At 42.8% G+C, this 12,792-nt stretch overlaps 1 protein-coding gene across 2 annotated transcripts in view; it reads right to left on the reverse strand.

Annotated features, from left to right (window-relative positions):
- Nucleotides 1-12,792, reverse strand: part of GRIN2A (glutamate ionotropic receptor NMDA type subunit 2A) — a 460,109-nt gene that overhangs the window by 34,383 nt on the left and 412,934 nt on the right. For both annotated transcript variants that reach the window (XM_004373246.1, XM_012554644.1), the window contains one exon: nt 8,500-8,687. In XM_004373246.1, the coding sequence (XP_004373303.1) occupies nt 8,500-8,687 (188 nt within the window). The remainder of the gene's footprint in view (nt 1-8,499; nt 8,688-12,792) is intronic.

Below are 12,792 nucleotides of genomic sequence, written 5' to 3' on the forward strand. Positions count from 1 at the left end.
CACTACCAACCGAATTACTGGTGGTTCAAGCCCACCACGTTGTTGTTGTTGTTAGATGCCGTCGAGTTGGTTTCGACTCACAGTGATCCTATAGAACAGAGTAGAACTGCCCCATAGGGTTTCCAAGGAGTGGCTGGTGGACTTGAACTGTCGACCTTTTGGTTAGCAGCCAAGCTCTTAACCAGTACGCCGCCAAGGCTCCAAACCCACCACAGGCGCCTCAAAAGAAAGGCCTGGTGATCTCCTTCCAAAAGGTGGAAGCCTTGAAAACCCTATGGAGCTCAATTCGACTCACACACATGGGGTCACCATGAGTCAGAACTGAATTTTTTTTTGGTATATTATTAATTAGTAGCATATCATTAATACAATATTAAATTATTATGACAAGAGATATTTATCATAACTTTCAAATATTCTGTATATGATATCTATCGTCTATACCTAAAGTTGATATAACTGCAATCACACGCGCGCGCGCACACACACACAAACGCGTTGCCATTGAGTCAATTCCAACTCCTAGTGACACTACAGGACAGAGCAGAACTTCCCTATAGGGTTTCCAAGGCTATAAATCTTTATGGAAGCAGGCTGCCACATCTTTCTCCCGAAGAGCCGCTGGTGGGTTCAAACGCTGACCTTTCAGTTAGCAGCCAAGCCCTTAACCACTGTGCCACCAGGGCTCCTTGCAATGACATATACCATGTAAATAATTTATAAATAATTATATGATATATATACACACATATATGTATATATATGTACATATGTGTGTATATATCTATACACACATGTAGTTAATTTCATTTGTTCAATAAACTCCGACCAGATATCAGGGACAAGTAATGAATTTCTGAGTTTAAAAATAAACTGACAACCACGCAAACTGAGCAAATTACAAAGAGGACGATTAAATGCTTCTCCACGCTAAAGCAGATTACTTACAGCTAAGGCGGCTGGGCCACAAGAGACCAAGATTCCTCCCAGGAGCATGGTTTAATGGGAAGACGATCAGGATTGGAGTTAGATGAACTTGGTTCCATTTTACCTCTATAAAAAGCTACTCAGGGTAGTGTCTAGGGTCTTAAAAGCCTGTGAGCAACCATCTAAGATACTCCACTGGTCTCATCCCTTCATTAGCAAGGGAGAATGAAGAAAACCAAAGATACAAGGGAAAGATTAGTCCAAAGGACTAATGGACCACAACTACCACAGCCTCCACCAGACTGAGTCCAGTACAACTAGATAGTGCCCGGCTACCACCACTGACTGCTCTGACAGCGATCACAGCAGAGGGTCCAGAACAGAGCCGGAGAAAAAATGTAGAACAAAATTCTAACTCATAAAAAAAGACCAGACTTCCTAGCCTGATAGAGACTGGAAAAACCCTGAGAGTATGGCCCCCCACCACCCTTTTAGCTCAGTGATGAAGTCACTCCCGAGGTTCACCCTTCAGCCAAAGATTAGACAGGCCCATGAGACTAAAGAGGCACACCAGCCCAGGGGCAAGGACTAGAAGGCAGGAGGGGACAGGAAAGCTGGTAATGGGAAATCCAAGGTCGAGAAGGGAGAGTGTTGACAAGTCATGGGGTTATTAACCAATGTTATAAAACAATATGTGTACTAACTGTTTAATGAGAAGCTAGTTTGTTCTGTAAACCTTCATCTAAAGTATAAAAAAAGAAAGAAAAAAAGCTAATCAGGGGAATGTCCATGAACCAGCAGCACTGGCATCTTGTTTGAAATGCAAAATCCCACGCCCCACCCTGGACCCAGTGAAACAGAATCTGCCACAGAACAAGATCCCCAGGTGATTCCTATGCACATTCAAGTTTGGGAGGCCGTGCTCTAGCGCATTTAACCCTATCAAGCCTCACTTTCCTGCCCTGCACAGCGCGGATAACAAAATCTACCCTTGAACGTCGTATGAAGTTACTGAGATATCATATCTGATGTACCTGGCACGGTACTGGACCATATATACAGTTGTGGTTAGGTGCCATCAAGTCAGTTCTGACCCATAGTGACCCCATATGACAGAATACAACTGCCCCATCGAGTTTTCTTGGCTGTAATCTTTATGGGAGCAGACCACCAGGTCTTTCTCCTGCAGAGCCACTGTGTGGGTTCAAACTGCCAACCTTTGGGTTAGCAGTTGAGCGCTTAACCATATGCACCACCAGGGCTCCAAATATATATAGGTTTCCTTCCTTTATCACAGCATCATTAGCTTCCCAATCATCTAGTTATTCCATCTTGCTCCCCTCAGTGTCTCTTGGCTGGCTCCTGATACACCCCATAGGTTTTGACCTCTGTGATATTCCTTCCATCTCTTCAAATTCCAGAACCATACAAAGAATCACAAAATCTATGAGATAGACGGGATCCAAGAGACCTTCTGTTCAACTTCCCTGTTCACAGCCAGAAATGCCATTCTTTCAGTCTCAGGCCTATACGGTCTTTAAGTTCTCATTCAAGTGTCACTTTTTAGTGCCAGGTGCTCAATAGATATTTTCTGGACGAATAGATTAATGAAGCATCTATCGACTATGTCCCATTCTAACGTTTGTCTAAATCTTACTACACTGGTCTTCTTTATGACTCATGTCGTTTCATTCTTCCATTAAAAAAAAAAAACAAAAAAAACAGACTATCTCACACTTATCTTTCACTGCTCTCTTATCTACCAGACACTTAACAATATATATCCGTGTATTTATATACCACTTGTTATATATTTATATTTTAAGATGTATTTCATATTTTAATTTAGATTTTTTATATTAGTCAAAGTATACACAAAGATACACCATTTCAATAATTTCTCCATGTACAATTCAGTGACATCATTTACACTCTTCAAGTTGTGCTACCATTCTTGCTGTTCTTTTCCACATTATTCCACCACCATTATCTTAAGCTCACTGCCCTCTAGGCTTCCTATCCAACCTTTTGTATTGCCCTTGTCAATTTAATCTCACACAGATACTTCTTTAAAAGAGCACAATGTTCAAAGCAGATGTACTTTATTAATTAAAATAAGCTATGTATATATATATATTTTGGTTTAAAGAAAACTTCAGGGGATAGTTTTGGTTTAAGGTTTAAAGATTATCTCAGGCTAACAGTTTTAGGGGCTCATCCAGCCTCAATGGCTCCAGAAAGTCTGGATTCCAGTGAGAATTTGAAATTTTGTTCTGCATTTTCTCCCTTTTAATCAGGATTCTTCTATATAATCTTTAATCAAAACATTCAATAATGGTAGCCTGGCACCATCCAGTCTTTTTTTTTTTTTTAATTTTAAGATTATACATATTAAGTGTATACATTTCCAACCAACTGGCCTCTAAGTTCCCTGAAAGTAGAAAAGGACCACGACATCCCCTTCTTAGAATATCAACATCTAGGAAGGTATCCATTTCCTCAGTTAATGTTGGCTGTCAATGTTATGATCAGTGGTGAAAGTACTTGTGAGTGTTACCAAACTATTGAGAGCCAAAGAGCCCCCGGCGCACCCACCATTCCAGAAAAGGCACAATTAGACAGGAAAAGGAAGGCAGAGTGGTACTGGGAACCTGTGTGTCTTCTTAAGGCAGATCAGTAGCCTTTTTCGTAGGGAAATGCCTGGCAGGTTTCACGTAAGAGGTTCCCCCAATAACCAAACACTCCACTCAAAGATTGTATTTACACAGCTCATTAGAGACTTTTTTTTTTTAATACTTCTGACACTCATTAGACTCGTAATCATCCACCAAACTACTCTATAACAAGAGATAAACACTCCATTCTAGAGATGAATAATAATTAGGTACTGCTCAGCACTTTGCTCTTTAACAGGTCTAATTTTAGAACATAATTAATCCTGCTGAAGCTGCAGAAGATAAGTGAAATATTTATGCAGCTGCGTTAATTCATGTATTTACTCCTAGAGAGACATTCAGAATTGGACGTGGCTTTCCGGGAAGATTATCTTAAGACACCCCCTAGAACAACGTCATCTTTTCTCCTATGACTTTGGCTCCAGATGGTCTCTAAAGATGAAGCTGAGAAGACACATTTCCCAACCCTGACAGTCTGACAAGGAAAGCAATGAGTCAGGACAGAAAGTATCTGTAAGAACCCAGATGCTCTGTAAGTACAAGGGACAAACCTCTGGCCTATATGGATACTTTTGCTTTTTATTTTCCCTATTTGCCACAAAGGGGATATTTATTGCTCAGGACCACAAAAGTTGTTTCCATGATAATGACTTGGCCACATTAGTGCCAATATAACACTGAACACGCTGTTGAATACTAGAGTTGTGCACTGACATCAATGGTGGTGATGATGACAGTGATGGTGGTGATGATGGCAGTGATGGTGGTGATGGTGATGATGACAGTGATGGTGGCGATGACGGTGATGATGACAGCGACGGTGGTGATGACAGTGATGGTGGTGATGATGGTGATGATGACAGTGATGGTGGTGATGACAGTGATGGTGGCGATGATGGTGATGATGACAGTGATAATGGTGATGACAGTGACGGTGGTGATGATGGCAGTGATGGTGGTGATGACAGTGATGGTGGTGATGGTGATGATGACAGTGGTGGTGGTGATGATGGTGATGATAATGGTGATGGTGATAATGGTGGTCATGGTGACGATGGTGATGATGGCAGTGAGGTGGGTCACAACACTGATGATGATGGTGATGATGGTGATGGTGGTGGTGTTGGCAGTAATGATAGTAATGGTGGTGAGGATGGTGATAATGTGAGGATGGTGGTGATGGTGGTGAGGATGGTGGTGGTGGTGGTGATGATGGTGATGATCGTGATGATGATGATGATGGTGATGGTAATGGTGACGATGGCAGTCATGATGGTGATAAATGTGAGGATGGTGGTGATGGTGACGATGGTGATAATGTGATGGTGGTGGTGATGGTGATGATGATAGTACAGATAACATTTACTGAGCGATTTCTATGTTCCCGGATACTGTGCTCTTTATGTGTATTCTCCAGTTTCACCCTCACAACAACCTCATCAGGTAAATATTATTGAACCCATTCACAGAGGAGTAAACTGAGGATAAGAAAGATTACCCCTTTACAGAAGTATTTATGAATGGGACAACAGATTTAGTTCAGATATACATCAATTGCCCATTCCTAAAGGGCCTGTAAATCTCAAGCATCTAATTAATTGGCTTTCATAGACAACTCAGAGAATTAAACGCAACAAGGAGTCTTGCCTAATTGACCCCTTTCTCCAGTAAGGCTCCTAAACTAGAGGCTTTGCCAATTACTAGCTAAAACACACAAGCCCTCTGAGCTTCACTTTCCTCCTCTGTAAAATGGGGATAATAGCAATATCTAACTTGATAGGGTTGTTGTGAAGATTAAACTAAAGAACATATGTCATGCACCCAGTATGGTGATTGGTATGTCCTATTCCCTAAATATGTTAGCTGTTTCATTATAGATATTGAGAGAGTGACAGCAATAGTAGGTAGGGACAGAGTTAGAACTCACTTATTGGACAGCTGCCCATTACATTTAAACGTTTCTCATCAAATGGAATACGTCCTAACACCATTCATTCATGCATGCATTTATTCATTCAATCCTCTGTTGTCCAATTACCTGTTATGTTCAGGGTTTTCTACTGTTTACTTCCAGAAACAAGGCTATTTATTTCCTATGTGAGTGGGTCACCCCATGTAGGAGTACTTAGGTAATCACTGTGGTAGACTGGAGTCCCTGGATGGGGCAAGTGGTTAATGAGCTCAGCTGTTAACTGAAAGGTTGGAAGTTCCAGTCCACTCAAAGGCACCTCAGAAGAAAGGCCTGGGAATCTACTTCCAAAACATCAGCCATTGAAAACCCTATGGTGCACAGTTCTACTCCCACACACACGGCATTGTTATGAGTGAGAACTGACTGAATGGCAACTGGTTTTTAAACTGGTGGTAGACAGAACAAAGAGGGCAGTGGTAGTCAGCGGTAGAATTCTCATCTTCCATGTGGGAGATTTGGGTTTGATTCCTGGCCAATGCGCCTCAGGTACAGCCACCAACCATGTGTCGGTGAAGGCTTATGTGTTGCTATGATGCTGAACTGGTTTCAGTGGAGCTTCCAAACTAAGACAGACTAGGAAGAAAGGTCTCGTGATCTACTTCTGAAAATCACCCAACAAAAATTCTATGGATCACGATGGTCCGATTCCATTGTGCGTGGGGTCACCATGAGTCAGGGCCTAAATAAATGTCCTGATTCTTTATCCTTCTGTTACCACACTCCTTGCCTTATAACTATAAAACTCTTTCTGCAAAAGGTAGAGTACACTTCCCTATCCCTTGGATTTTGAGCTCAGCTGCTAACCAAAAGGTTGGCAGTTCGAATCTACCAGCTGCTCCTTGGAAACCATATGGGGCAGTTCTACTCTGTCCTATAAGGTCACTGTGAGTCAGAATCAGCAACAGGTTTTGTTTGTTTGTTTGTTTGTTTTGGACTTTGGACTTGGCCACCAGACTTGCTTTGAACAGAAGAATGTTAGCAGACATAGTGAAGCAGACACTTGAAATGTGCACGTGCAGCTAGGTGTGCCTTTCTCTCCCTCTGACACAGCCCAGCAAAGGGGAAGCTGCTGCTCCTTCAGCCTGTCACCCCAGATAGGCAGGCACAGGTGAAGCAGAGCCCACACGAGGTGACCCACGGGCCTGCAGCAGGGAGTACAGCCACCACAGCCTCAGCAGAGCTTCTTCAATCAACTTGCACTCCCCTAAGCAAAATAAATGCTCACTGTTGTATGCCTGTAAGATTTCACAGCAGTAGCTGACCAGCACAGCCACAAATCACTATTACATAGCCAAGAACATGGCCAGTGATCTGAGGAAGGTACAAATGCCCTAGAGGGAATTCAAAGACTCAGATGTTCTTATTTGGGAGTTAAATATAAAACACATTTAGAATTCTTGACACCACTGTGAGAATCCAGGGTTTAAATCTGGGAGTGGAGAGAGGAGATGAAGCTGCAGGGAATTATGGAAAGTTCTAAACTCCAGATTTAAAGGGTCCAGTCTTTAGGACAACCAGGAATATGCTCATGGGGATTGGGGCATTTGTTCTTCAGAAGATGTCCTATGCCCTTTGTTCAGATGTACACCAACCCTGTGGACCAGACAAACACACGACCCTCTGATAGGATGCATTTGATCTGACAGGATGCTAGATTCTCCTCTCCCAGCTCTACAGAGATGCAACATATTCTGTAACCATCTCTGAATAGGGCCTCCATCCAGCTTCTGCCCCATGCCCCGAGCTTTTGTATCCTACTCCCTCTTATTCAAGTTGTAAGAATCAACCTTCCATCTGTTGCTGACTGTGTTTTTGCCCTCTCAGTGCTGTCAATTCAAAGGGAACCATCTTGCCAGCTGACTCACGGAACAACTCTAGACACCAAATCAGGAACCTGCGGGTGATGGTGCTATCATCAACCTTGAAGTCCAGAAGGACAGACAGAGAAGGAAATTGTGCTGGAGACACTGGCAGCCCATTTAGCTGTAAAGGTCCATGAAGGTCACAATTCCATTAGACTGTAAGCCCCATGAGGGCAGACACTGTATGGTTACCATGATAGGCAGGCAAGGGGTGAACTGTAGTGTGTTGCCATCGTATTTCGGCTCACTGTCCATTTTCTAGAAATTGACTCTGCTTCCTTCCTCCGTAGGAAATAACAGCAGCTGTCATGTTAGTGTAACACGACTCCACCTGTTAGTGGGTCCAGAATCCAGACCCTGATAGGTCTAGGAAGGAGAACTTGGCCCAAAGTGCATCAGGGATTCTTCCCCTGAATTTAAACTTTAGAATTCAGAGAAGAGGGATCAGGACTCAGTGTAGCCTAGTTATGTAATGACATTGCTCTAAAACAGGGTTTCTCAACCCAGCAGGGTTGACCTTTTCGACTGGATAATTCTTTGTTGGGGGTTTAGAGAGATGTCCTATGCACTGAAGGATGTCTGCAAGCCTCTCTGACCTCTACCCACTAGATTCCAGCAGCAAACCAACCACTGCCCTCCAAGTCTTGACAATCAACAATGTCTCCAGACATTGTCAAATGTCCCCTGGGGTCAAAATCACCCTTCTCCCTGATTGAGAACTACTGCTCTAGAGAGATGAGCTATTCTAGAGAATTCCTGCTTTAAAGGCCCAGGACTGCCCTATTTTTCTCTAAGCCTATTTGTTCAGCTCTTTCTTAAATTCCATGTGATAGTTACTCCTATATTCTTAGAATAAACTTCTTTTTAAAATTTAAGTTATCTAGATTTGGTTTCCATTATAAGTAACCTAAAGAACAATGGCATCATGTAATCGGTGTGCAATCAATAAATACTATCAGTGAGCAAACCCATCACACAAAGACCCACTGGAAAGCCAATTAGAAAACAGAGTGAGTGTGAGGGTCTCAGGTCCCAAAGGAGGTAGGGTCACTCAGGGTCTTACCATCACCCACAAATTGGAGCAGGGCCAGGTCAATCTGCCTCTTCCAGGGGGAGCCCTTCTGCAGGGCAATTCCATACCCAGTGGTGGCAAAGATGTACCCACTCCCGATGGTCACCAGCTTGCAGCCTTCATCCCTCCCAGCCTTGTAATTCAAGACGGCCGCGTCGTAGATGAAAGCGTCCAGCTTCCTGAAATGACAAGAAACCAGGGAGTCATGGGGGTGGCTGGGTACCATCTTGGGGCCCAACTCCTGAGGTCTGATCCAGCATCATACATTTGCTTTCTCACTGGAGATGATGGCCGCTCCATCCCCTCATCATAAAAGGATCTATTTTTAATAAGGAGATAAAAGCTAAAACCTTTGCTTCCTGGCTTACAAGAGGTAGCTAAATAAAAACACGAAGCATCCATATACCCAAGTGAGTAAACAGTCGAGTTTGCTGGTTTGCTAAGTGTCTCTCCCTAACACTCTGGACAGTGGAGAACAGCGGCCTATTTAGAAAGGGTTGCACTGGTACAAAACAGACCATTTAAGAGACAGGAGACTTCAGTGGTAGCGTAGGGGAGAGGGAAAATGAACTAAAGAAGAATGACATGTTTTCCTCCCAAATGAAATAACTTTACTGTTTGTTTATATTACAAAACGTATCACAGAATTAAAAAAAAAATTTATTGTGTCTTAGGTGAAAGTTTACAGTGCAAATTAGTTTCTCATTTAAAAATTTATACACAAATTGTTTGTGACATTGGCTGCAATCCCCACAATGCGTCAGCACTCTGCCCCTTTCCAACCCAGGCTCCCCGTGTCCATTCATCCAGTTTTCCTGTTCCTTCTTGCCTTCTCGCCTCTGCTTTTGGGCAGGTGTTGCCCATTTGGTTTCGTATACTTGGTTGAACTAAGACGCATGTTCCTCACGTGTTATTGTTTGTTTTATACATAATAATTGTTAAAAAGCAAACAATATAGAAATGTATTAAGAATACAATTAAAACTAAAATATAATTCTATAACCAGGAGGCTACCTCTGTTAACATATTGGTAAACAGCCTTCCAAATTTTTTAGGTGCACACATGTAACTTTTAAAACAAAGGTTGGTAAACTTTTTCTGTAAAGACAAGATAATAAATAGTTTAGTTCTGTGGGCCATAAGGTCTCTGTTGCCACTATTCAACTCTGCTGCTGTAGCACAAAAGTAGCCATAGATAATAGGTAAATGAATGATCTTGGCTTTGTTCCAATACAAGACAATTTACAAAAACAGATTGGCCTGTGACCTGTAGTTTGCTAACCTTTGTTTTAACCTAAAAAGTATGATTATACCAGATGAACTATTTCACAAATTGCTTTTCTTTTTTTCTCATTTCACAAGGAGTGAACATGTTTCCATGTCAATAAAAATAGCTGTCATAGACTGAATTGTGTCCCTCCAACATATGTGTCAACTTGGCTAGGCCATGATTCCCAGTATTGTGTGGCTGTCCTCCATTTTGTGATCTGATTACCCTCCATTTTGTGATGTAAATCCTAACCTCTATACCTGTGGTTATGGTTCCATTTGGCAGTGAGCTGTCCGTTATGTTAATAAGGCAGGATTAGGTCATGTTAATGAGGATTAGGGTAGGATGCAATACCCTTACTCAGGTCACAACCCTGATCTGACGTAAGCAGAGTTTCCCTGAAGTGTGGCCTGCATCACCTTTTATCTTACAAGAGATAAAAAGAAAGAGAAGCAAGCAGAGAAAGAGGGACCTCGTTACTACCAAGAAGGAAGAGCTGAGAGCAGAGCACATGCTTTGGACTCGGGGTTCCTGCGCTGAGAACCTCCTAGACCCAGGGGAAGACTGAGACAAAGACCTTCCTCTAGAGGCAACAGAGAGAGACAGAAAGCCTTCCCCTGGAGCTGACGCTCTGAATTCAGACTTCTAGCCTCCAAATCTGTGAAAGAATAAATTTCTGTTTGTTAACCCATCCACTTGTGGCATTTCTGTTATAGCAGCACTAAATAACTAAGACAATAGCACTTTTCTTTCTTTTTAATGTATTTATTTTTATTGAGGTATAACATACTAAGGAGGCCTGGTGGTGCAATGGTTAAGCACTCAGATGCTAACCTAAAGGTCGGCGGTTTGAACCTACCCAGCAGCTCCGCAGCAGAAAAGACCTGGCAATCTATTCCTGTAAAGATTACAGCCTAGAAAACCCCGTGGGCCAGTTCTACTCTGCCACATGGGGTCACTAAGGGTTGCCTGACTCTTAAGGGCTGTTGTCGGGAGCCACTGGGTCAATACCAACTCATGGCAACTTCACGTGACACAGCAGAACTGTGCCCATAGGGTTTTGGAGTCTTTTCTCCTGCTGAGCGGTTGGTGGGTTCGAACCACCATCCTTTAGGTTAGTACTCGAGTGCTTAACCATTGTGCCACCAGGGCTCCTTAATCTCAAGGGTAGAGCTTGATTAATTTCTGCCTAAGTATACTTCCTTGAAATTGCCACGCAGATCAAGATGCAGAACATGATCATCACCACAGAAGTCTTTTTTGCCCCCTCCCGGTCAACACCCTGCAAAAGGCAAGTGTTAATAATCTTCCCCATGGCACTTCGGAACCTAACTCATGATCTAGATCCCTATGAGCGGGCATTCACATTGATCCATGTTCAACATTACTCTTTAAAAGGCTGACATGATCATCTTTGAACAAGGGGATGGATGCCTCAACTCTAAAATAGGTGTTGTTGCTGCTGTTGGATGCCACTGAGTCGATTCCGACTTATAGAAACTTCATGTGACAGAGTAGAACTTCCATATAGGGTTTTCTAGGCTGTAATCTTTACAGACGCAGATCATCAGGCCTTTCTCCCATGGAGTTGCTGGGTGGGTTCAAACCACCAACTTTTTGGTTAGCAGCCGAGCACTTAACTGTTGCACCACCAGGGCTCCTTCCTAAAATAGGTAGGAAAACTAAATCAGAGATTATTCAACTTCCCGACACTTTCATATCTTCACTGATGTTCTTTCTTTAACAAGAAAGCATAAAAGAGTGAAGCAAAGGAAAATAAAAGTAGCAAGGAGAGATGTAAGACCTGCAGCCTTCCGGAAACAGCTGCTGAAGGACTCCCTGTGGGGGAAAAAGACTATTTGGAAGGTTTACACCCACACTCTCCATTTTAATCTCTTGTTTCGGTAATGGCTAGAGGTGGGGACAGACTATGGGGCTTGTCTCACCAACAGGAAGACTCCTAAGCTTTTATCCTACAGCAGCAGGATCAGAGACTCGGTTTTAAGCTCTGAGAGTATTAAAGGGGATCAGATCACCCAACTGGAAGAGGAAAAAAACTGGGCATTGTCGATGGCGATGGCAGGGCAGAGCTGACAAGCCAAAAAGAAATATTCTTTCCAGATAACCAGCAATCCTGCTGTTGTCAGGTACCATGGAGTTGGTTCTGACTCATAGTGACCCCACGTATAACTGAACGAAACACTGCCCGGGACCACGCTATCCCCACAGTCATTGCCATGTTTGAGCTCAATGTTGCAGTCACTGCATCAATCCATTTTGTCGAGGGTCTTCCTCTTTTTCGCTGACTCTTTACTTTACCAAGCACAGTGGCCTTCTACAGGGACTGGTCTCTCCGGATAACATATCCGAAGTACATGAGATGAAGTCTCACCATCCTCGCTTCCAAGGAGCACTCTGGCTGTACTTCTTACAAGACAGACTTGCTCATTCTTCAGGCAGTTCACGGTATATTCAATACTCTTTGCCAACACCGTAATTCAAAGGAATCAATTATTCTTTGGTCTTCCTTATTCATTGTCCAGCTTTCGCATCCGCCTGACGCGACTGAAAATATCACGGCTTGGGTCAGGCGCACCTTAGTCCTCAAAGTAACATCTTTGCTTTTGAACACTTTAAGAGGTCTTTTGCAGCAGATTTACCCTATGCAATGCATCCTTTGATTTCCTGACTGCTGCTTCCATAGGTGTTGATTGTGGAGCCAAGTACAATGAAATCCTTGACAACTTCAATATTTTCTCTACTTATCATGATGTTGCTTATTGGTCTAGTTGTGAGGATTTTTGTTGTCTTTATGTTGAGGTGTAAGCCATTCTGAAGGCTGTAGTCTTTGATCTTCATCAGTAAGTACTTCAAGTCCTCTTCGCTTTCAGCAAGCAAGGTTATGTCATCTGCGTATCACAGGTTGTTGATGAGTCTTGTTCCAATCCTGATCCGTGTTCTTCTTCATATAGTCCACCTTCTCAGATTATTTGCTCAGCATACAGACTGAATAA

This window comes from Trichechus manatus, unplaced genomic scaffold (genome assembly GCF_000243295.1).
Source record: "Trichechus manatus latirostris isolate Lorelei unplaced genomic scaffold, TriManLat1.0 scaffold00024, whole genome shotgun sequence".
In the NCBI taxonomy this organism is placed as follows: Eukaryota; Metazoa; Chordata; class Mammalia; order Sirenia; family Trichechidae; genus Trichechus; species Trichechus manatus.